Source organism: Bufo bufo, chromosome 1 (genome assembly GCF_905171765.1).
Source record: "Bufo bufo chromosome 1, aBufBuf1.1, whole genome shotgun sequence".
Taxonomy (NCBI): domain Eukaryota; kingdom Metazoa; phylum Chordata; class Amphibia; order Anura; family Bufonidae; genus Bufo; species Bufo bufo.
Window position 1 is genome coordinate 76,557,338 of NC_053389.1, and position 23,822 is coordinate 76,581,159.

The window sequence follows — 23,822 nt, forward strand, 5'->3', positions numbered from 1 at the left end:
TTTGAGTGAAGCACTGTGTTCTGGTTGGTTTCCATAGAAACCGCTGTGTTTCTTCGGCGACTCCGGCACGGAGCGTGTAAGTAACGATGCTACAGACGGCTCTTCTGTGCGATATGTACCTGTCGGCTGCTCTGTCACATGCACTTGTCATTCATTATCGTGACACACGACGCGGTGGGGGTTGATGGGTCATCAATGTCCATTGCCGCCGCTCTCGGCTCCCTCTGTGCCAACTGACCACAGGGCCGGCCGGTGCCTGGTCGTTTAGTTCCCGGTCACGTGATGGCCTCCTGACGCATTAGGCAGATCCAGCAGCCCAGCGGTAGCCGACAGCAGCCCAGGGGGAGCCGACAGCAGCACAATGGCGTGTTTTTTAAAAGACCTTCCATCCCACAATCAGAGAAACTTTACCGGATTCCAGTCAGAATCTGCCTGTACAGAGAAGCGGCTGCAGGTCCACCTGCCCACCTCAGAGACCGCCTCGCGGCAGGCCATAGTCACGGACCAGGAGCACATACTTCTTCGCTATCTCCGGAGGCAAGAGAGGAAAGCTGGCAAGAAAAGAAGCCAGAGCCCTACAGAACTAGGGGAGACGTCTGTGCGCCCGCCAAAGATTGCCCGAATTGATAGCCAAGAAATGAATTAAGAGCCGCCATTACCGCCAACGTTTTCTTATCTGTTGTCTTGGCGATGCCGGGCGCCCCCTGACCAGACCCCACGACCGCGTATTTATCAAAGCAGAATGAGAAGTGGCGTATAGTAACCGAGTACGATTGCTGCTTTCATTAGTCAGAGCAGCCGCCATGTCACCGGTTGCTATGGTAACTCCTCTGCTTTTGATAAATATCCCCCCACAGGTGTGAGGGGACCCCTGCCCGCTGCGAGGGCTCGTTCACACTTGTATGTTGTGGATCTGTGTTAGTTCAATTATTTATTTATTTATTTTTATTGAAAAAATCTTGTGACATTTTTAAAGGTAGTCTGTCAGCAGTTCTGATCCCTCAAAACTGCTGACTGCACTATGCAGGTGACAGGCAGGTAATACCCAGTGCGATGGCTATTCCAGGTCGCATCACTACTGCAAGTGCCCAAGACGTGGTCCCTTCATGTGAAGCCCCCCGGGCACTGAACGCTGAGTGACAGGTCTGATGTCCAGTCAAAGAGGAGGAGCTAGAAAGCCCAAGGCACTGAACCTGAAGGGCCCGCCTCCTGGACACTTGAGGTGTCACGAGGATTGAAGGGGTTGGACCATGTGGGACACTGATGGCACATCACTAGGACATGCCATCAGTGTCAAATAGGGGCCCGTCCCACTTCTGGGACCAGCTCCTGTCTCCAGAACGGGGCAGCCCTGTATGTGCGGCCACGTTCTCTGGCTCCGTTATTTCTGGTAGTCCCATAGCGGTGGTAAAACGATGGCCTATGATAAATGACCCCCCAGTGGATCCGATTTAAAGAACATCTGTATGCATGATTAACCCTATTAAAACAGACATAATGCCTAGTAGGGTTGATCCTGCTGTGTGAATCGATGCCTCACTGATACATTTTTCTTATTATGGGGTTAGCCTGAGCCCCTCTGCTTAGAGGCCGCCCTCTTAGAGCCGCTTCTCCTGTCCCCTTGATTGACAGGGCCTTCATTCATGTGGAGGATGACCGCATCGACGCATGCACTGCAGTGATCTGCGCTGCAGGGGGAGCACAGGCAGATACACTGCACATGCGCCCATAGTGTAGACTACAGCACAGGTGCCAGATTACAGAGCGAGGCTAGATGATGGCATCCGAACGAGCGGGAGAGAGCTGGGAGCGAATGGTTCCACCTGAGTATTGGGGCGAGTACATTAACCCTTGATTGTCCCTCCTTCTAGATAGTGATCCCCTCCCTAATCTATGTAAGGCCTCATGCACACTACTAACTGCAGATCCACAAAACACGGATTCCGACCGCATGCATTGTGCGTTTTACGGAACAGCCGGCCCCTAATAGAACAGTCCTATCCTTGTCCGTAATGCGGACAATAATAGGACATGTTCTGTCTTTTTGGCAGAACGCCCACGCGGACTTATTTTAGTTTTTTTTGTGGTCCCAGTGAAGTGAATGGTTCAGCATACGGGCTGCAAAAAAAAAAACCCGGAGTGGACGCAGGTGTGCAAGTAGATGGATTGATGAACATCTTTGGCAACCTTTCCTTTCTAGGGTTGATAAATGAGTGCTGTTTCTCTCTATTCATTCTACAGGTTCCTTAGGCTGTATTCAGACTGCATATATATAGATTTAGGGGGTTAATCTGCGTTTTAGACGCCAGTCTTAAAATCCCCTATGTCTGGCGGTGGATCTGCAGAGGAGGTTATGAAAAGGCGCCGGCCTCCCCATAACTTCGGCACATCCAGCGCCGGTCTAAATGTAGGACTGCTTCTTGGCTGTCTTACCTTTAGACCATTTTCTATGCCTAAAACGCCCTTTTTAGACCTGGCGTGAGCAGGGAAAAGGCGCAAATAACCTTTGTGCCGGAATCTGCAACAGAATAATATAACATCGGCGTGTCTCTTATTTGTATCTGAACGTCCATATGGTGCCAGGATGTATCCGTTTTTTTTTGGACCCAGTCATTCGAATGAGGCTCGGACAGAAAACGGATAAGAATGGTGCATGCTGCCACTTTCTCAGCAGAGACCAACGGTGTGAATTGCACCATTCACTCTCGTGGATCCGCGTGACATGCAGGAGCGGTCCTGATAGCGCACGGCAGAAATGAATTAGAATGAAAAATGTAGAGTTTTCCTGGAGCCTGTACCGCGGCACACGGATGGCGTACTGGTCGGTATGGGCTTATTTCACACACACACAGTGGTTTTGCAGTGCAGATTCCACACTGGAGATCCATGGGCAATTACAGGACAATACACGTGGACGGGGTTTAAAAAAAACCCGCCATTTACGTGTTGCATACATTTTCTGTGCAGGGGGAAAAAGAGCACGCCGCGACTGCAGGGCCGGGCATAGATCCAGACACACAGATCGGCAGGGATTACACAGAAAAAGCCACGTCTTACATGTGGATTTCACTCTTTCAGCGTATAGGGGGTGAAATCCACAGCACAATCCGCATGTAACGCGTACACGGGCGGACAGGTTGCTAAATCCACAGTGGAAAATTTCCAAAGCATCTGGACGTACCCAGAACCGTAGACGCTGCTCCTGGAAGAATAGTCCCGTACGATGGCGCGTCCTAGACTCATAGAAACATCCTCTGTGTGATCGCAAAATCATACTGAGAGTCCGTATGGCCCATGGAGTTTGATGGATGGCAAATCGGGTACTGCCCAGTGTACCCATCAGATTATGGTGTGAGCACATCTACAAAACACTGCTGCTGCCGGAATCAGAGCAAACTCCAATCCCAGCATTGGTGGTCAAAGAATCGCTGCTTCAAGCCCCCTAGTGGGACCAAAAAAATATATGTGAAGAAGTCCGGGTTCGGGTCTGGGTACTAAACATGCCGATTTTTTTCACGCGCGTGCAAAACACATTAAAACGCTTTGCACTCGCGCTGAAAAATCGCCCATTTTTCCGCAACGCACACCCGCATCTTGTCCGGCCCTCACACAGCGACGCCCGCGTGAAAGAGGCCGTTTTCTACTACAGGCTTCAGACCGTATTTTTTTTGTTTTATTTTCCCCCAGAAATCAAGATGGATATGAAAATGACCCCAGAGCAGCTGCTGTCTCAGGTCAACCAGTTGTGGAGCATGCTGGACGACATGGCGGAGACCAGTCCTCAGAGCTACCAGAAGTTCATACAGCGACATCTGGAGGAGGGGAAGGAGTGCATGGTGCCGGCTGAACCCCACCTCTGCCTGCAGACTAAAATACTGGTAAAATCCTTTTTATTCCGATTTTTTTTGCTAAATGTTTAATAGAGAAGATATATTTTTTTTAGGTTAACGTCAAAGTAAATAAAGCCTTTGCTATATCATTCAAGTGTTAAAATCTGTCCCCGTAGCGCTGGGGCTGACATGTTGGCGCATACAGACAGATCTATGTCCACAACACTTGCGTCTCTATATGATTGTGGGGGGGGAGGTTATGTCTCTCCTAAATATTGTTTCGCACGTCACCTTTAGACCCCCGGAAATTTGCCACGGATTCTGCACCAAAAAGCTGCCGGCGACCATGCCATGTGTAGACATGATCATACTTACCACATGAATGGCAGCGCAGCCGTTGACCGCTTTTTGGAGCAGAAACGATTTCCAGAGTTCACATCTGCTGTGTGAGCGAGGCCTAAGATCAGGAAGATGCATGGGGATTCACATTGATACAGTATGTTAATATGTTAAAGGCTATGTACACCTTCGGGGGTCTTTTTTGGGATTGTATTTGACTCATTTTGGGCTAAAAATCATCTTTTCAATTAGTCTTTATTAAAAATATTTAACTGTTCTGTCCAAAGGGTTAACTGTCTAGCTGTGGGAGCTATACTTTCCCTTTCACTTTGTGGTCATCTGATAAGGATACTTTCACACTAGCGGCAGGGGACTGTCGGATCCGTCCTGCCGCTAGTTCACATTTGCCCCCAGACTGCCACTCCATCCCCATTGACTATAATGGGGGCGGAGTTCCGGCGGCAGCAAGGCAGCGCACGCCAAGAGGCAGCCGGACTAAAAGTACTGCATGCAGTACTTTTAGTCCTGCCGACTCTCGGCGTGTGCTGCCGCCGGAACTCCGCCCCCATTATAGTCAATGGGGACGGAGTGGCAGTCCGGGGGCACACGTGAACTAGCAGCAGGACGGATCCGACAGGCTGTTCACCTGCTAGAGTAACCTGCCGCTAGTGTGAAACTAGCCTAAATCTTTTGTCTAAAATGCTAAAAGGTCATAAACATTTATTTAAGCCACATATTGTAAGATAAGGATTGAGCTATAGTAAGTGTTTAGGAGCCGTCAGATGAGCCGCCTGATGGAATAAAGAGCCTTGGACTAGAGACTCTCAAGGCTGTACAGAGAAAGGGGCTCAACATTTTTAATTAAGACCAATTGAAAAAATTATTTTCTCGCCCAGTTTCCTTGGGGGACACAGAAGACCTTGGGTATAGCTCATCTCCCTAGGAGGCGTGACACTAAGTGAAAGCTGTTAAGCCCCTCCTCCACAGCTATACCCCCAGCCTGGAGAGAGAGACTGCCAGTTTTTTGCTTAGTGTCCAAGGAGGCAAGACACTCCCTGCTCTGCAGGGCTGGTTTCTCCTTGTTTAAATTTTAGTTTTTTAGTTTTTTCTTTTCTTTTTGTTCCAGATCATCAGGGATAACAGAGACGCACTAGACCTCTCTGTTCTCCCGGGGTTGAGCTGCGCCAGTGCCGGTCACCCGCACTGCTGCCTCCCCCACAGAAGACAAGGTGGATCAGGGCAGCCCAGCTCCCCTACATCCCGCCAGCGCAAGGGTCGCCCGCACGCCAAGTCCCTCTTCCAGCGTCCTGCCACTACGGTGCCAGTAGCTGAAGGGGCGACCCTGCTGGAATGGACCGAGGGTGAAGACGGCTGTGGTAAGAGATTGGCTTCTCCAGCCCTACGTCTCCCACCCCCCCCACCCTGGTCTCCTGCGTGCCTGACCCCCATATTGGGCCTCTAGTCCCCTGCTGGATCTATGCTGGCCCCTGGGGTGCCGCAGAGCGGCAATCTCCTTCTGCCCCCTTCCTGCCTGGGACATGCAGCCAGTGGCTGTCTCCAGCCAGCTACAGAAGCGGCAACATAGTTTATTTCTTTATCAGCACAGGCACCCGGTCTCTGGGTCTTCCCCTACATCTCCTACCGGAGTGTTGCTCCAGGCCTGAGGCTCCTGACGGCTGTGGAGTAAGGCCTCGCCTCCGGCCGACATTGGTATTCCGGTGCGGCCGGGCGCCGCAAAAATCTTAGCCCAGGCTCTGCGGCCTGCTAGGCCGCCATTCCGGGTCCCTGACTCTTCCGGCCGGCGGGGTGGGCTCCCGCGGCCGGCAAGCCGCCATTCCGAGCAAGCCGCCATTCTGGGCCCCTGACTCTTCCGGCCGGCGGGGTGGGCTCCCGCGGCCGGCGAGCCGCCATTCTGGGCCCCTGACTCCTCCGGCCGGCGGGGTGGGCTCCCGCGGCCGGCTTTGGGCTTGACTTCTAGGCCCAGCAGGCCCCGGCCGACCGTCGGTGCCGGTCGGTGGGGCTCCGCAAATTTTGTCCCAGGCTTCGCGGCCTGCTGGGCCGCAATTCCGACCGGCCCGCGGGGTGGGCACCCGCGGCCGGTTTGATGCGCCACTCCGCCTCAGGTCCTGGCGGTACATACCGGGCGCCGCAAATTTAGTCCCTGGCTTCACGGCCTACTAGGCCGCAAAATTCCGGCCTCTGGTGGAGGGGGCGGGAACTTCTCCAGGCGCGAATTTTTCCCGCCGGGAGGTTCCTCCGCCCCCAGGGGATCGCAGCGCCGCCCTCCAGGCCGGATCCATGTTAACCCTTTGGGTACAGGCCGGATCCCAATGGGCCTGTATGGCTGGCCCCCCTTTTTCCTTTTTGCTGACTATCTGTGCCCCTATATGGTGGCACCCCTTTAGCCTCAGAGAGGCTGTGTTTTTAATAAAAAAAAAAAAAAAAAAAAAAATAATAAATATATATAATAATAATAACAGATTTCTTTTGGACTGCGCAGGACGCTGCAGCCTCATCAGTAGTGCTGCATGTCTGCATGCCCTCTTTCCACAGGCGGCATAGTGTTGCGCTCCCAACCTGCGTCGCTGCTAGGGCATTTCCCCTTTTAGGCGGTTTTTCCTGCCCTCTTCCAGGATACGGCGCTGGCCAAGTGCATGCGGCCCTTCCGTAGGCAGCATTCATCATCTCTCCAGTTATGGTGCCTGCCATGTGCATCCCCCCCCTCCTAGGCGGGATACTGCACTCTCCCTGGCTGCCGGCTGGCCATGTGCATAACCCCCTTTTAGGCGGAATACTGCACCTTCACCGGATACGGTGCTGGCCATGTGCACGACCCCCTTCCATAGGCGGAATGCTGCACTCTCTCTATGGATTTGCTGCCGGCCATGTGCACGACCCCCTTCTCTAGGCGGAACGCTGCACTCTCGCTGGATTCACTGCCGGCCATGTGCGTCACCCCCTTCCATGGGCGGAACGCAGCGCTCTCACTGGATTCGTTGTCGGCCATGCGCGTGACCCCCTTCCATGGGCGGAAGGCAGCGCTCTCACTGGATTAGTTGCCGATCATGTGCATGACCCCCCCTTTTTAGGCGGAATACTGCACTCTCACCGGATACGGTACTGGCTATGTGCACGACCCCCTTCCATAGGCGGAACGCTGCACTCTCTCTGATGGGCTATGATGTACTTATGTACTATGTTACTATGCTGCACTCTCACTGGTTTCGCTGCCAGCCATAGGCATGACTCAGGCAGCATACATACATCCCTCTGTCTGTGGTGTTTTCTCGCAGGTACTTTACTGGCCATGTGCATGTACCCCATACATGGCGGGGTGCTTGCACTCTCGCTGTATCCGCTGTCGGCCATATGCATGACCCCTCTTCCGTGGGCGGTGTACGCACTCTCGCTGGATTCGCTGCCTGCCATGGGCATGCCTTCCTTCCTCAGGTGACATACACACATTCTCACTGACTGTGTTTGTCTCTCACCAGTACGTTGCTGGCCATGTGTATGATCCAAGCATTGGTGGTTCAGTGGTAGCATTCTCACCTGCCACGTGGGAGGCCTGGGTTTGATTCCCACTCCCATACATGGCGGGTGCACGCACTCTCCCTGGATGAGATGCTGGCCATGTGCATTACCCCCCCTTTTTGTCTGGGCGGCATGCTACACTCTCACCGGATACCTTGCTGGCCATGAGCATGGCCCTCTAACATGGGTGGAACGCTTGCACTCCCATTGGATACGGTGCTGGCCTTGTGCGTGACCACCCCACATTCCATGGGCAGAATTTGGCATGCTCATGAGATTCACGGCTGTCCTTGTATGGCTGTGCTGGACTTGTACATGTCCCCCTTCATTGGCAGAGTAGTTGCACTCTCACTAAGTCAGTGTTGGGTGTATTATTGCACACTCACTTAATGCTAGGATAACCCTGTGCATGTTCCCCTTTCACTAGGTGGACCTCCTGCGTTCCTGCTGGATTATATGGTATGTCCTGCTTCTCTGAAGTAGGTACGGCCTTAGGCATCACTCCCTTTTGGGACCGGCCTTTGCACTCTTGCCGACTGCAGTTTGCCAGATACAATTTCCCCCCTTTCGGGGCGGACTGCTTGCGTTCCATCGCATGCTATACTAGGCTTGTGCATAACTCCCTTGCAGGTTGCACTTTGCAATTACGTACATGCTGTGGCACTCTGTGGCGAGCCCCCTTTTTCGCTGAATTAACCTTTTGCAGTGAGCGGACGTTCTTGTGCGTTGTTTTGGCCGTGTATGCCTTCTCCTCCTGTAGGTGGGTTGGCCTTCTCACTGCTTACGGGCTGCTCGTACGTATGCCTCATCTGCTTCCTGCGGCATACTTTTGTTTTCTTGGGATACGATGCTTGCCGCAAGCCTTGCACTCGTCTCTAAGGAGTTCATTCTGTCCACCTGACCCGGACGGGCTCTACTTGCTCTATGCTGCACGGAGCTGGGTGGTACTCATTCATTTAGTTGGCCCTTCATCCCAGGGAGTGTTCGTGGTTCCTAGATGCGTGCCCATTCGTCCTTCCGCGGTATTGCTTCCCTGCGCTAGTGGTCACATGGTCGAGAGTGCTGTTGTCTGGAGCGCCCCTCGAATTCTTCGTTGGCTCTGCCAGGACTGCGGTTCCCTTGCCTGCTCAAATTTCCTCCTCTTCGGATGTAGTGTGGTATGAGTCCTTCCTCTTGGCGCCTCTACGCTTCAGTCTGATCTGCTACCAAGTGCGGGCCGCTTTTCTCGGGAAGGTCACCCAAATTCTCTTGGGTGCTCGATTACCCAGGTCGGAGGACCTCCACCTTGGGTTCTTCAGGGTATTCGCCTTCTGCGAGGCGGTGAACCGGGCATCTCACAGTGTAGCAGGGTTCTGCTTTTGAGCTGTCCTATGGCTTCCCTGTTGCCCACTCCTCCGTTCGGTTGGAGGGTGTTATGCCGGCCTCTGTCTCGACTACCTTATCTCGCTGGCTCTGTTTGGCTCCCGCTCGGTACAGATCACTCCGATGTGGCTTCTGTCCCGCCAGACTTCAGAGGCTGTTCCTTCACTGTCCTCCCCTCTGGGGAGAGCATGGTTGTTCATGTGGATGGTTCCGGTGTTCCTTTTGGCCTCGTACTGTCTCCCTTGTTCACACTGGCTGTATTGGCTGTGCCTATTTACCGAGTCTACCGCGTTCTGTCCTCCCGCTGAGTGCGGATTGCGTGGTCCATTCTAAGACAATGGTCCTGCTGTAGACTTACCTTCTCGGTAACTTGGGGGGACTACCTTTCGGTCCAGATTGTCCTTTGATCTCCCACACCGGGACTGTAGAACATGGCTACATCAGCATGGACTTTAGCCTGTCTTGTCCTGGCATCTGGCGGATACTGGGCGGACCCTTTGGTTCCGTTCCGTCTGTCCTTCTGCTCCCCCACTCGGGTGGATACGGGACAACGTTGCTTGGGGGCCGACTGGACCAGTTTTGTCGACTTCTGCCCGTGTTACTGGTCTGCGCCTGATCACATTGGGTTTTCGCCCGCTTGCCAGGCGACTCCAGCGGGTTCGCTATTGTCCGCTCCTGGCTGTATTTTCGTCCAGGATCTGTCGTAAGACTTATGGTTTTTTTGTCTAGGGTTCTGTGGGAAGCTGTGCATTCCCCACTCTGACTTTTTCTCTCCCCATGGTTCTGTCTTTTTTCCAGTCCGGCCTGGACCTGGGACTGAGATTCCTTTACTTGAGGTGTCAAGTGTCAGCGCTGTTCTTCCTCTTCCAGCGTTCCCCGGCCCTCTGGGCCTGTCAAGACCTTCTTACTCGAAATGGCTCTTGGGTTCCTCTGTACTGTCCTTCGGTACCGCCCTGGGAACTACATACTGAGCTCTCGGCGCTCCAATCTTGTCCTTGGAGCCGTTACAGAAGTTCTCTCTACCCCGCCTGTCCTGTACGGTTGTGTTTCCGTATCAGTCGTGTCTCTGACGGGTGCCTGAATGGCCCCTTTTTTTGTTCTGAGCCTTCTGTCTTTTCCCAGGACAGGGTTTTTTCTACATCCCGTTCCTTCCTTCTGAAGGTGGTGTTGCCCTTCGCTTCAACACTTCACCGATTTGGACGTTGTTTGGGCCTTGCCGGTTTTACTTGGAGATCTCCGACTCTTGTCGACGTTCGGTCTCTTGGGTTTCCTGGAGGTCCGCGCTTAGAGTTGACGGACTCCAGGGTGGTTTTCCTCCGCTTTATCAGATTGGCTATTGCTGAGGTTACCGCACCGAGGGCAGGATTCTGCCTTTGCTGTCACCGTTCATTTCATCAGAGCGGTCGGTGCCTCCTGGGCCGGAGGCATTGGGCTTCGGCCATGCATTTGAGCAAGGCGGCCACAGGTCTTCCTTGCACGCTTTACAGAGTTCTACAGGGTGCATACTCTGGCTTCGGCGTATGCTGCTTTGGTCCGCCTGGGTCTGCAGGCGGCGGTTCCTTGATGCCTTCGGGTGCTTCGCCTTGGAGCTGTGGTCCCTCCCCTTTTGGACTGCTTTTGAACGTCCCAAGGTCTTCTGTGTCCCCCAAGGAAACTGGGCGAGAAAACGAGATTTTTGTATAACTTACCAGTAAAATCTCTTTCTCGCTCTTTCCTTGGGGGACACAGCACCCACCCATTCATTGTTTTTCTCTACACGGTTTCCGAGTTTGTGTTACCCGTTGGGTAGTTGGCTTGTTGGTTCCTTGTTGGACTTTGCCTTTTTTCACTGCTTGGACACGCAACTGGCAGTCTCTCTCTCCAGGCTGAGGGTATAGCTGTGGAGGAGGGGCTTAACAGCTTTCACTTAGTGTCACGCCTCCTATGGAGATGAGCTATACCCAAGGTCTTCTGTGTCCCCCAAGGAAAGAGCGAGAAAGAGATTTTACTGGTAAGTTATACAAAAATCTCGTTTTTAGCTCAAATTGAGTGCACTGCAATAATAAAGAAAAATGTAGTCATTTTAGTCATTATACAAACGGAAAATGCAAATGTGATCGCACACTACATCCAGCACTCTGCCCTCCATGCTGGATGAGACATTGGTTTATATTTTGGCCAAAGCATAGTAAGCCACCCACCGCGTCAAGGCTGTCTCATGAGTGGTCCCTAACTCTTGTTCCTACCTGTTCATGGGCCATGACAGCCACATAAAATCCAGGGAATGCAGGTCAGCATGCAAGCCAAGTACACTTTGCTTGTAACCCCGTCCGGTGCCATTACAGCTTTCATCGGATCCAGGGATGCAAGTACCAACATGCATGCTGAACCTACCATATACTTCTCCTGGAGCCAGATGGCTAATGGTAGGTTCTATACAAGCAGACTCAGTTTTATACTGACTTTAAAACCAGCCTCAAGGACAGATTAACTGGTCAGGTGTGCAATGACTCCAAGGAGATCGCCACGCCTCCAATATATACTACAAAGAAAAAAATAAGGGGTTGGGTCAGCACAACCTGCTGCAGGTGCACATCACTATGGCGAAATACATATACAAACGGAAAATGCAAATGTGATCGCACACTACATCCAGCACTCTGCCCTCCATGCTGGATGAGACATTGGTTTATATTTTGGCCAAAGCATAGTAAGCCACCCACCGCGTCAAGGCTGTCTCATGAGTGGTCCCTAACTCTTGTTCCTACCTGTTCATGGGCCATGACAGCCACATAAAATCCAGGGAATGCAGGTCAGCATGCAAGCCAAGTACACTTTGCTTGTAACCCCGTCCGGTGCCATTACAGCTTTCATCGGATCCAGGGATGCAAGTACCAACATGCATGCTGAACCTACCATATACTTCTCCTGGAGCCAGATGGCTAATGGTAGGTTCTATACAAGCAGACTCAGTTTTATACTGACTTTAAAACCAGCCTCAAGGACAGATTAACTGGTCAGGTGTGCAATGACTCCAAGGAGATCGCCACGCCTCCAATATATACTACAAAGAAAAAAATAAGGGGTTGGGTCAGCACAACCTGCTGCAGGTGCACATCACTATGGCGAAATACATATACAAACGGAAAATGCAAATGTGATCGCACACTACATCCAGCACTCTGCCCTCCATGCTGGATGAGACATTGGTTTATATTTTGGCCAAAGCATAGTAAGCCACCCACCGCGTCAAGGCTGTCTCATGAGTGGTCCCTAACTCTTGTTCCTACCTGTTCATGGGCCATGACAGCCACATAAAATCCAGGGAATGCAGGTCAGCATGCAAGCCAAGTACACTTTGCTTGTAACCCCGTCCGGTGCCATTACAGCTTTCATCGGATCCAGGGATGCAAGTACCAACATGCATGCTGAACCTACCAATTTTAGTCATTATATGTACTGATTCCCTTTAGAAATTTTCTGTATACTGAAGTTTCTCATTTATTTATATTTGCAGGATCCGGAGGAACGGTTATTATTTATTAACATTTGTGGATGGAAAAGGGTCCCACCTCCTGAATCTGATGGCCATCCCGTGCCTCTCATAGCTGGGAAGTTAAAGGACCTGTCTGAAGGAGCAGGTGCGTCTGCCAGAATAAAGCTTTCTAGTTCAGCACCGGCATAAAAATATACTGGAAACAGATGTGTCAGCCAGATGTAAAGAGGAACTCCATCCTAAACTTCCTGCTGTCTAATGGCAGTGTATGTACAAGAGCTTTTCAGACATTGATGACCCGTGCCACCTAGGCTACCATCTGATGCCAGGCTGCTAGGGGTTCAGGCCTGACAGCACATGTTCCCTGGCACCTCCTGGTCAACAGAACAGCTGCAGGTAGAAGAAGTAGAGCCGGCGGCCCCTGGGGAGTATAAACCTCTAGATCAGGCATACTCAACCTGCGGCCCTCCAGCTGTTGCAAAACTACAACTCCCAGCATGCCGAACAGCCTGCAGCTATCAGCCTACAGCAGGGCATTGTGGGAGTAGTAGTTTTACAACAGCTGGAGGGCCGCAGGTTGAGCATGCCTGATCTAGATCCTCACTTGTGCTCTTTACCACTAGTCAGAGATTTCTGTTACTGAAAACCCAACACACAGTCCTAGTGAAGGGTCCGTCACATCAATACGCATTTCTTATTGTTGTATAAGGCCCCATGCACACGACCATATCCTTTTTGTGGTCCGCAAATCGCAGGCACGCAAAATACGGATGCAATCCGTGTGCTTTCTGCATCCTTATGTCCATTCTGCAAAAAGATTGACCGTGTCCTATACATGTCCACACAATGTAGACCACGCACCTATTGAAGTCAATGGGTCCACAAAAATTGTGAATGCATCTCTATTTGGCAGATCCGCGACTTGCGAACCGCAAAATGGATGAGGCCTAAGGGGAACTCCAATCATTAAAGGGGTTCTCCAGAATATATCTTTTATGATTAACCCTCTCAATCTCCACTATAGTAAGGCTATGCTTCATAAAAATGTGTCGTCTCTTGTTTGGTGCCCTTTGAGCTAGGCACTGGTAAATGTAAATCCGTACATGGTGGCCCTTGTAGTGCAGTGTATTAGGCATCCATACATTGCTCGAATTCTGAATACATGTACAATGGATTAGAAAACGGCACGGCCTCTTATTTTATAAACATGTACAGTGGATATAAAAAGTCTACACACCCCTGTTAAAATGTCAGGTTTCTGTGATGTAAAAAAATGAGACAAAGATAAATCATTTCTGAACTTTTTCCACCTTTAATGTGTCCTATAAACTGTACCACTCAATTGAAAAACAAACTGAAATCTTTTAGGTAGAGGGAAGAAAAAATATAAACCTAAAATAATAATATGGTTGCATAAGTGTGCAGACCCTTAAACTAATACTTTGTTGAAGCACCTTTTGATTTTATTACAGCACCCAGTCTTTTTGGGTATGAGTCTATCAGCATGGCACATTTTGACTTGGCAAGATTTGCCCACTTTTCTTTGCAAAAACACTCCAAATCTGTCAGATTGCGAGGGCATCTCCTGTGCACAGCCCTCTTCAGATCACCCCACAGATTTTCAATCGGATTCAGGTCTGGGCTCTGGCTGGGCCATTCCAAAACTTGAATCTTCTTCTGGTGAAGCCATTCCTTTGTTGATTTGGATGTATGCTTTGGGTCGTTGTCATGCTGAAAGATGAAGTTCCTCTTCATGTTCAGCTTTCTAGCAGAAGCCTGAAGGTTTTGTGCCAATATTGACTGGTATTTGGAACTGTTCATAATTCCCTCTAGCTTAACTAAAGCCCCAGTTCCAGCTGAAGAAAAACAGCCCCTTGGCATGATGCTGCCACCACCATGCTTCACTGTGGGTTTGGTGTTCTTTTGGTGATGTGCAGTGTTGTTTTTGCCCCAAACAGATCTTTTGGAATTATGGCCAAAAAGTTCAACCTTGGTTTCTTCAGACCATAACACCTTTTCCCACATGCTTTTGGGAGACTTCAGATGTGTTTTTGCACAATGTAGCCTGGCTTGGATGTTTTTCTTTGTAAGAAAAGGCTTTCGTCTTGCCACTTTACCCCATAGCCCAGACAGATGAAGAATACGGGAGATTGTTGTCACATGTACCACACAGCCAGTACTTGCCAGATATTCCTGCAGCTCCTTTAATGTTGCTGTAGGCCTCTTGGTCGCCTCCCAGACCAGTTTTCTTCTCGTCTTTTCATGAATTTTGGATGGACGACCAGTTCTTGGTAATGTCACTGTTGTGCCATATTTTCTCCACTTGATGACTGACTGTCTTCACTGTGTTCTATGGTATATCTAATGCCTTGGAAATTATTTTGTACCCTTCTCCTGACTGATACCTTTTAACAATGAGATCCCTCTGATGCTTTGGAAGCTCTCTGTGGACCGTGGCTTCTGCTGTCGGAGGCGACTAAGAAAATTTCAGGAAAGACCAACTAGAGCGGCTGAACTTTATTTGGGGTTAATCAAAGGCACTTTACATGATGGCAGGTGTATGCCGACTCCTATTTAACAGGATTTAGAATGTGATTGCTTAACTCTGAACACAGCTACATCCCCAGTTATAAGAGGGTGTGCACACTTATGCAACCACATTATTTTATTTTATTTTTTATTTTCTTCACTCCACCTAAAAGATTTCAGTTTGTTTTTCAATTGAGTGGTACAGTTTATAGGTCACATTAATGGTGGGAAAAGTTCTGAAATGATTTATCTTTGTCTCATTTTTTTTACATCACAGAAACCTGACATTTTACAGGGGTGTGTAGACTTTTTATATCCACTGTACATAGAAAACAATATCCGGAGGGCGCTCTGTCCGCTCCAGGTGCTTGGTGCCTGCAGACTTCCCTGAACTCCTGGCTTCATGTGATGCTGTTTTCTCTTCTGCCAGTCATTAGCATTGCCTACAGCCCAGAGGTCCTGACGAAAGCTGACAAAGACCCCGTGGAACGGGACCAGCTCATCCGCCTCGCAATGAAGTACATAGAGCAACAGCACAAAGTCACCCTCTGCCATTCTTACCATATTACACCATTCAGTCTGAAGGGCACCGTACAGCAAATGAGGAGCGGCTTAGAGGGAATTGGAAAGAAGCCAAAAAAGACAAAGGGGAAAACAGAAGACGGTAAGTGAACTTGTCGTACATTTAAAGGAGGAAACTAGACAACCCTTGAGATCTGCCTGCAATAAAGGAGTGGTAAGTACTCATCCGCCCCTCCAGTTCTCCCAGTCGGGCTCTATTTAACCGGCTGCAGCAGTGTAGTCATGCCGACAACACGTGACACTGCCAATCCTTGGCCTCATCAGGTGACTGGCTGCAGCGGTCATGTGTTGTCGATGGTACGTCACTGCTACACCCAGGTAAATAGACCCAACTGGGAGAACTGGAGCAGTGGGTAAGTACTTACTAGTTCTTTATTGCAGGTGGATCCCGAGGGTTAAAGAGGTATTCGAGTTGTGAGGGTAGTCCTAAGGATAGGGGATAACTATTAGATCAGTTGGGGTCTTACAACTGGTACCCCCACTGATCATGAGAACGAGGACCCCACACCCCGTGTGCATGAGGCCTTAATACTGAGGACATGCCATCATTTGTAAAAGGTTGGACAATCTGTTAAGTGTCTGATGTGCAGAGATCTGACTGCTGGGCCGCCTCATGTTTCCCCGTTCAAATGGAGCAGCAGTTGTTCTGGTTCTGGTCAAACTGCCAGTTCGGTTGATGTACTGCTCCGAATTTGATTAATGTACGTGCACGGAGAGATCAAACTGAGACAACGCACAGCTAGGGGTTATAACAGAAAGAGTGCGGGGTGTAAGGTGGCGTGTATCTTTTCTATTGGCTATAAACTCTATATTTTCTGTAACATTGATGACAAGAGGAAGTTCCCCCCTCTCCCCCCTTGCTGGTGGGTGAAGCCGTTACTTCTTCTTTCTTTGAAACTGCTTGCTTGAGCTGAACGGAAACCACAAAGAAGCACATGATAAAACACAAAGTAAGATTCTAGTTTATAGGCGTTGGCTGAATGCCTGGCCACCATCTTAGCTAAACATAGTCCTCAACAAGCAAGTATCCATTTTGTCTTAATGGTCCATAACACAGTCACGCAAGTGCGCCTCCGCTCCATGAAACGCTATGGAACTGCTAGAGATATCTGCAGTTCTTATATTTGGCTTAGTGCTGCAGGGGTTAAGTGTAATGGGACAAACCCTTTAATCCAGTGCTTCTCAAATAGTGGGGCGCGCCCCCCAGGGGGGGCGCCAGGCTCCGTAAAGGGGGGCTCGTTCAGGGCCGGCCTTTGGGGTGTGCGAATTTCTTCTGTATAATTCCGGCAGGCCGGCCGGGCGGCCGGCGCGTCCCTCAGTGATGTCACGTGCCTGTGCCGCCTGCTTTATGAATGAAGCAGGCGGCGCAGACAAGTGACGTCACTGAGGGACGCGCCGGCCGCCCGGCCTGCCTGCCGGAATTATACAGAAGAAATTCGGATATACGGTACTATTAGGAGTGAGGGGGGCATGTTTAATAACTTTAAACGGCGGCGGGCACACGGAATCTGTGGATGGCACAGTTAAGGGGTGGGGGGTCTGTGGATGGCACTGTTATGGGCTGGGGGGGCACTGTGGATGGCACTGTTATGGGGTGGGGGGGTCTGTGGATGGCACATATATAACAGTGCCAGCCACAGATCCCCCTGTAACAGTGCCAGCCACAGATCCCCCCCATAAGTGTCCGTCATCCACAGATCCCCCCCATAAGTGTCCGTCATCCACAGATCCCCCCCCATAAGTGTCCGTCATCCACAGATCCCCCCATAAGTGTCCGTCATCCACAGATCCCCCCCATAAGTGTCCGTCATCCACAGATCCCCCCCATAAGTGTCCGTCATCCACAGATCCCCCCCATAAGTGTCCGTCATCCACAGATCCCCCCCATAAGTGTCCGTCATCCACAGATCCCCCCCATAAGTGTCCGTCATCCACAGATCCCCCCCATAAGTGTCCGTCATCCACAGATCCCCCCCATAAGTGTCCGTCATCCACAGATCCCCCCCATAAGTGTCCGTCATCCACAGATCCCCCCCATAAGTGTCCGTCATCCACAGATCCCCCCATAAGTGTCCGTCATCCACAGATCCCCCCCATAAGTGTCCGTCATCCACAGATCCCCCCATAAGTGTCCGTCATCCACAGATCCCCCCATAAGTGTCCGTCCTCCACAGATCCCCCCATAAGTGTCCGTCATCCACAGATCCCCCCCATAAGTGTCCGTCATCCACAGATCCCCCCCCATAAGTGTCCGTCATCCACAGATCCCCCCCATAAGTGTCCGTCATCCACAGATCCCCCCCATAAGTGTCCGTCATCCACAGATCCCCCCATAAGTGTCCGTCATCCACAGATCCCCCCCATAAGTGTCCGTCATCCACAGATCCCCCCCATAAGTGTCCGTCATCCACAGATCCCCCCCATAAGTGTCCGTCATCCACAGATCCCCCCCATAAGTGTCCGTCATCCACAGATCCCCCCATAAGTGTCCGTCATCCACAGATCCCCCCCCATAAGTGTCCGTCATCCACAGATCCCCCCCATAAGTGTGTGTCCGATCCACATTTCTTTCTTTTTTTATTCTCTTATACGTTAATAAGGATACAGTGTTATGCAGAGGTGTACTTATAACAATTTTATAGACAAATGATACTATTTACAGTCGCGCGGGGGGCGCGAAATGTTTTCTTCTTCCTAGGGGGGGCATGACAGAAAATAATTGAGAAGCACTGCTTTAATCCAAGGTATTATTTCTAAAATTACTCAAGCGCTTCCATGCCGAAGTGGTCGGAGGCAATGATCGGACATGGAGCGCAGATACCCAGAATGTATTCCTCTACATCTGCAGCGCGGACCAGAATCCGGATACTAGGATGAGGCACCTCCGCCCAGCACTTTCCTATAGAAGGGAAGATCATGGCGCTGTGAGGATACTTGTGCTCCATGCGGCCACATGGGACCTCTCGGGGTTCCTACCGGCGGAGGGGAGGTAAAATGATGGCTCTTACCGGCGGAGGGGAGGTAAAATGATGGCTCTTACCGGCGGAGGGGAGGTAAAATGATGCCTCCTACCGGCGGAGGGGAGGTAAAATGATGCCTCCTACTGCCTGAAGTGAATTTAGTCTTCAGCTCGTGCTTCATGTCGGTTTTGCACTCAGTCTCTGACAGATCATTACTGGAACAGCTAAGAAACATAACGGTGACAGGAGAGGAAAAGGAGGAACCGAAAAACCCCATAGAGATAATGACGGAGAGCAAGAGCAAACCGAGAGCAGGTCTGATAGAAGTCATCTCCAGCGCAGAGCTGAGCGAGGAACACCTGCCGCCTCCGCCACAGTGTGAACTGTCTGTAATAAAGGACGAGTCCGGGACCCCACAGAAACTGGTTGTGACGGCTCAGTTACAAGGGGTGCGCTCTGTATCCAGCTGTGAGCTAAATGTGTCCAAGGTAAGAAGACCGAGCTGTATACGCGGGGCCCTCTCTTATAGGACACACATCGTCTAGTGGCTAGCAGAGCTGCCGTAAAGTGACACGGTCTCTGATTGGACAAACTGTGTAGGGACTTACAAGAGGAATAATAGAGGAACAGCAGAACACAGCTCCACATGAAGGCATTTTAGCCAGTATGTAAATAGGCTAATTAGTTGACTTATGTTGGGACACATTTATGACTGATAAATCGGTCAGAACATACGGTACATCTCTGCCTCTTAGGCCCCTTTCACACGGGCGAGTATTCCGCGCGGATGCGATGCGTGAGTTGAACGCATTGCACCCGCACTGAATACCGACCCATTCATTTCTATGGGGCTGTGCACATGAGCGGTGATTTTCACGCATCACTTGTGCATTGCGTGAAAATCGCAGCATACTCTATATTCTGCGTTTTTCACGCAACGCAGCCCCCATAGAAGTGAATGGGGTTGCGTGAAAATCGCAAGCAAGTGCGGATGCGGTGCGATTTTCACGCACGGTTGCTAGAAGACGATCGGGATGGAGACCCGATCATTATTATTTCCCCTTATAACATGGTTATAAGGGAAAATAATAGCATTCTGAATACAGAATGCATAGTAAAATAGCGCTGGAGGGGTTAAAAATAAAATAAATAATTTAACTCACCTTAGTCCACTTGATCGCGGCCCGGCATCTCCTTCTGTCTCCTTTGCTGAACAGGACCTGTGGTGACGTCACTCCGGTCATCACATGATCTTTTACCATGGTGATGGATCATGTGATGACCGGAGTGACGTCATCAAAGGTCCTTTACCCAGGTCCTGAAGAAAGAATACAGAAGGAGATGCCGGGCTGCGCTATCAAGGTGAGTTAAAAAAAATTTTTTTTATTTTTTTAACCCCTCCAGCGCTGTTTTACTAAGCATTCTGTATTCAGAATGCTATTATTTTCATGTTATAAGGGGAAATAATACAATCTACAGAACACCGATCCCAAGCCCGAACTTCTGTGAAGAAGTTTGGATTTGGGTACCAAACATGCGCGATTTTTCTCACGCGAGTGCAAAACGCATTACAATGTTTTGAATTCGGGCGGAAAAATCGGAGGTCATTTATTAAGACCAGTGTTTTAGACGCCGATCTTAACGATACCGATTGCGCGGTCAGTGAAACTCGCACCATTTAACAAGCAAGTCCAGTCAGTTTTGTCTGCGATTGTGTTCAGTATTTCAGTTTTTTCCACGCGGGGGCCTGGGCTGTGTGAAAAAAGGCAGAATTTAGTACGTGTTGCCCCCTTGGAAAAGTGGTGCGAGTGGGGAAAAGTCGCAGAAGCTCAGTTAGCTCTGACACCCCCCACACCCTGTGAGCATCTTATGTGTCTCTGCTACCAGGGCCTGATCTCTCCTGACAACAGGCAGTGGACTGCAAATTAGATGGAAGGGAAACCCCTAGTGGTCATGACATGAAACTTTTCTTTTTAAAGGAAATCTGTCACCAGAATCATCACCATTAAACTGTGCTTTTCTTTCCTTGCTGCTTGGTTTCTATGGCTACTTTCACAGTCGCGTTTGGTGCGGATCCGTCATGGATCTGCACAAACGCATCCATTCAGATAATACAACCGCATGCATCCGTTCAGAACGGAGCCGTTTGTATTATCTATAACATAGCCAAAACGGATCCGTCTTGAACACCATTAAAAGTCAATGGCAGACGGATCCGTTTTCTATTGTGCCAGAGAAAATGGATCCGTCCCCATTGACTTACATTGTGTGTCAGAACGGATCCGTTTGGCTCAGTTTCGTCAAGCAAGCAGTGTTTTGTTGTCCGCCTCCAAAGCGGAATGGAGACTGATCGGAGGCAAACTGATACATTCTGAGCAGATCCTTATCCATTCAGAATGCATTAGGGCAAAACTGATCCGTTTCGGACGCTTGTGAGAGCCCTGAACGGATCTCACAAACGGAAACCAAAACACCAGTGTGAAAGTAGACTAACTTGAAAAAATCCACTTTATTCCTTATGGAAATGAGCCAGTAAGGTGCCCAGAGGGGCGTTATTTTTGTTCAAAGGTGCCCAGGCCCCCCACTATATCACTAACCGCAGAGAACCCTGCCCACCCTTGCTTTTAGCGTCGCTGACAAATCTCGCTGCGCTCTTCCAGCAGAGGATAAAAACTGTCACTGGGCTCGGCGGGTGCCCAGTTAAACCGGAAGAGTGGAGGCGCAGGCAGTGTTCGGAACTGAGGGCATCAGCCTCCAATGTTTCACTGGGCATGCGCCGAGCCCAGTGACTGCTTCATCCTCTGCTGGAAGAGCGCGGTGAGATTTGTCAGTGACACTGAAGACAAGGGTGGGTGGGGTTCTCTGCTGTTAGTGATGTCGTGTGTGTGTGGGGTGGGGGGCGTAGAGTATGAGCCGAGGAGAGGCGTGCTGGAGCTCTGCTGGAGGGCGGGCCTGGGCACCTTTGAACAAAAATAACGCCCCTCTGGGTACCTTACTGGCTCATTTACATAAGGAATAAAGTGGATTTTTTCAAGATAGAACCCAAGCAGCAAGAAAAGAAAAGCACATCTGGAAAGGAGGTAGTAAGTGCTGCAAGAGCATAGTTTTAGTTTAATGGTGATGATTCTGGTGACAGATTCCCTTTATGGTTTCAGGCCTACTACTTTGTAAATGAAGTTATTTAGAAATTCGCTAGTTACACCATTTTCTATTAAATGAAAGTACAGTGACTCAAATTTTTGGATAATTTTTTTTGGCGTTACCATTTTTGTTGTAGAGGAAACGATACCTCACCCAACTGAATAAGACATTTATTTCCTCCTTAGGATGATTTACTGCTTGAAGTCCCTGGAAAATACAGATTACATCTAGATCTGCCTGAGCTGGTCAACGAAGAAACCGTCACTGCCAAGTACAGCAAAGCAAATGGCGCGCTGACTGTGACTATGTATGTACTATAGCACCACCTGTGGGCAATCTGCAGTATAGCCACGGCTTCACAAAGTTATGGTAAAGTACTAAAATGTCAACATCTAAGGCCTGTGTGTCCTGTGCGGAAATGACGCTCCTTGTGTGAGCGCGGTTCCCTGTTCTAGACACTGCTTGTTTTGCAGGAGCGCACGGCATTATACTGATTTATAATGCTGTGTGTCTCTGCATGACAGCATTATGTTAGTATAAGGCTACATGCACACAACCGTATGCCATCGGTTTTTTTGTTTTTTTTTTGCGGATCCATTGTAACCATGCCTAAAAGTGACAAGAATAGGACATGTTCTATTTTTTTGGCGGGGCTACGGAACGGACATACTGATGCGGACAGCACACGGTGTGCTGTCTGCATTTTTTGCGGACCCATTGAAATGAATGGGTCCGCATCCTATCCGCCAAAAAAACAGAACAGACACAGAAACAAGCGTTCATGTGCATGTAGCCTGATCCTGTAGCAGTAAGGTCACGCAGAGACACACAGCATTATAAATCATTATAATGTCATGCGCTCCTGTGAAACAAGCAGGCTCCATAACAGGGAATCACCCTCACACACGGAGAGTCATTTCCTGTCTTAAACAGGCCTAAGGGAATCAGAGACGGTCACCTACACGCAGGGTCAACCAGCAATGTATGGGCTGAAGCAATACTGCAGAGACTTCATCACCTGTGCCGCCATTTATCCTCACACTTGAATCAGTGGATACATCAGCAAGAAAACAAAAGGTGGACAAATCCAAGACGGCACAGTAGATGGGCGTACGGGGACTGCTGCCAAAAGTCCAGATGTATAAATTGGAGAATATCATCTTCACAGAGAACTTTGAGCTGTGTACAATGCTTGGCAGCATTTGTGGATATAGATCTATATTTTTTTACATTGGTACAAGGAGGCATGCGTGAAAAATATTTTCCATGCATTGCCATGTATAAAGTAAAAGTGTGAGTATTTGCACAATGCTATAATAAAACTGCAGAATTTACCACGGACAAGAATGAGACGTTTTGAAGCCTGACCAATAAACATTGGCTGAGCCCAGCAATTTTGTTGCAAAGTGGGTATATAGAGGTTAGGTGGGACAACAAGCGTTCTGTTGTCTGCCATCTAAGGTGCACGTGGCCAATCTGCACCAAATTGTGGGTGATTTGCTTGTGGAATTCCAACAACTTCTTGGTGCGTTATGTCAATGAGTGTATATGCAGTGTGCACAATCATTAACACAAAATACCGCACCAAGAAGTTGTTGGAATGAAACCTTCTCTGTGTGAATGTAATATTAGTGCGTTGCATGCAACGTTTTTTTGTCTGGACCTCATTGCAGTCAATGGGGATCTGGCGGTGAAGTAGAGGATCAGGCAGGCTGCCAGATCTCCTAACGGAGATGTGAGCGAGGCCTCAGTTTATTGGGGAAAACTGTGCTATTGAAGGGAGGCTCTAGGACCCTGTTGTGCCTCTAGCCTGGATACAAGATGGGATACGGTTGGACATGGAGGTATACAGGTCCCATATGGTATCTGGCAGCACGTTTGCCCACAGATCCTGCAGGGCGTCCCAGCTGGTCCCATAAATGCTCAATTGGTGACTGGGGGGGAGGGGGGTGATGAACTGTTAGATAAGGCATTGCATACGTTCTATAACCAAGTGTTCCTGAGATCCAGACTCCAGGTTACCGCAGGACAATGGGAATAGTGGCTCCTAAAAAATGATAATCTAGTAAC

General features: G+C 49.9%; 2 protein-coding genes across 3 annotated transcripts; both read left to right on the forward strand.

Moving 5' to 3' along the window:
* The first annotated feature begins 1 nt into the window (after window position 1).
* Window positions 2–22,308, forward strand: PIH1D2 (PIH1 domain containing 2). Of its 2 annotated transcripts, XM_040415542.1 has the most exons (6): window positions 2–76; window positions 3,688–3,878; window positions 12,562–12,685; window positions 15,500–15,733; window positions 18,810–19,099; window positions 21,938–22,308. In XM_040415542.1, the coding sequence occupies exons 2-6, from the start codon at window positions 3,696–3,698 to the stop codon at window positions 22,070–22,072; spliced, it is 966 nt and encodes a 321-aa protein (XP_040271476.1). In that variant the 5' UTR covers window positions 2–76; window positions 3,688–3,695; the 3' UTR covers window positions 22,073–22,308. The 2 variants fall into 2 exon arrangements, with proteins under 2 accessions (XP_040271476.1, XP_040271475.1); XM_040415541.1 differs by lacking the exon at window positions 2–76 and having other exon boundaries at window positions 3,327–3,878.
* On the forward strand, window positions 187–844 carry LOC120986837 (DET1- and DDB1-associated protein 1-like). The gene has a single exon (XM_040415543.1). The coding sequence runs from the start codon at window positions 362–364 to the stop codon at window positions 644–646; it is 285 nt and encodes a 94-aa protein (XP_040271477.1). The 5' UTR covers window positions 187–361; the 3' UTR covers window positions 647–844.
* Window positions 22,309–23,822: the final 1,514 nt, after the last annotated feature.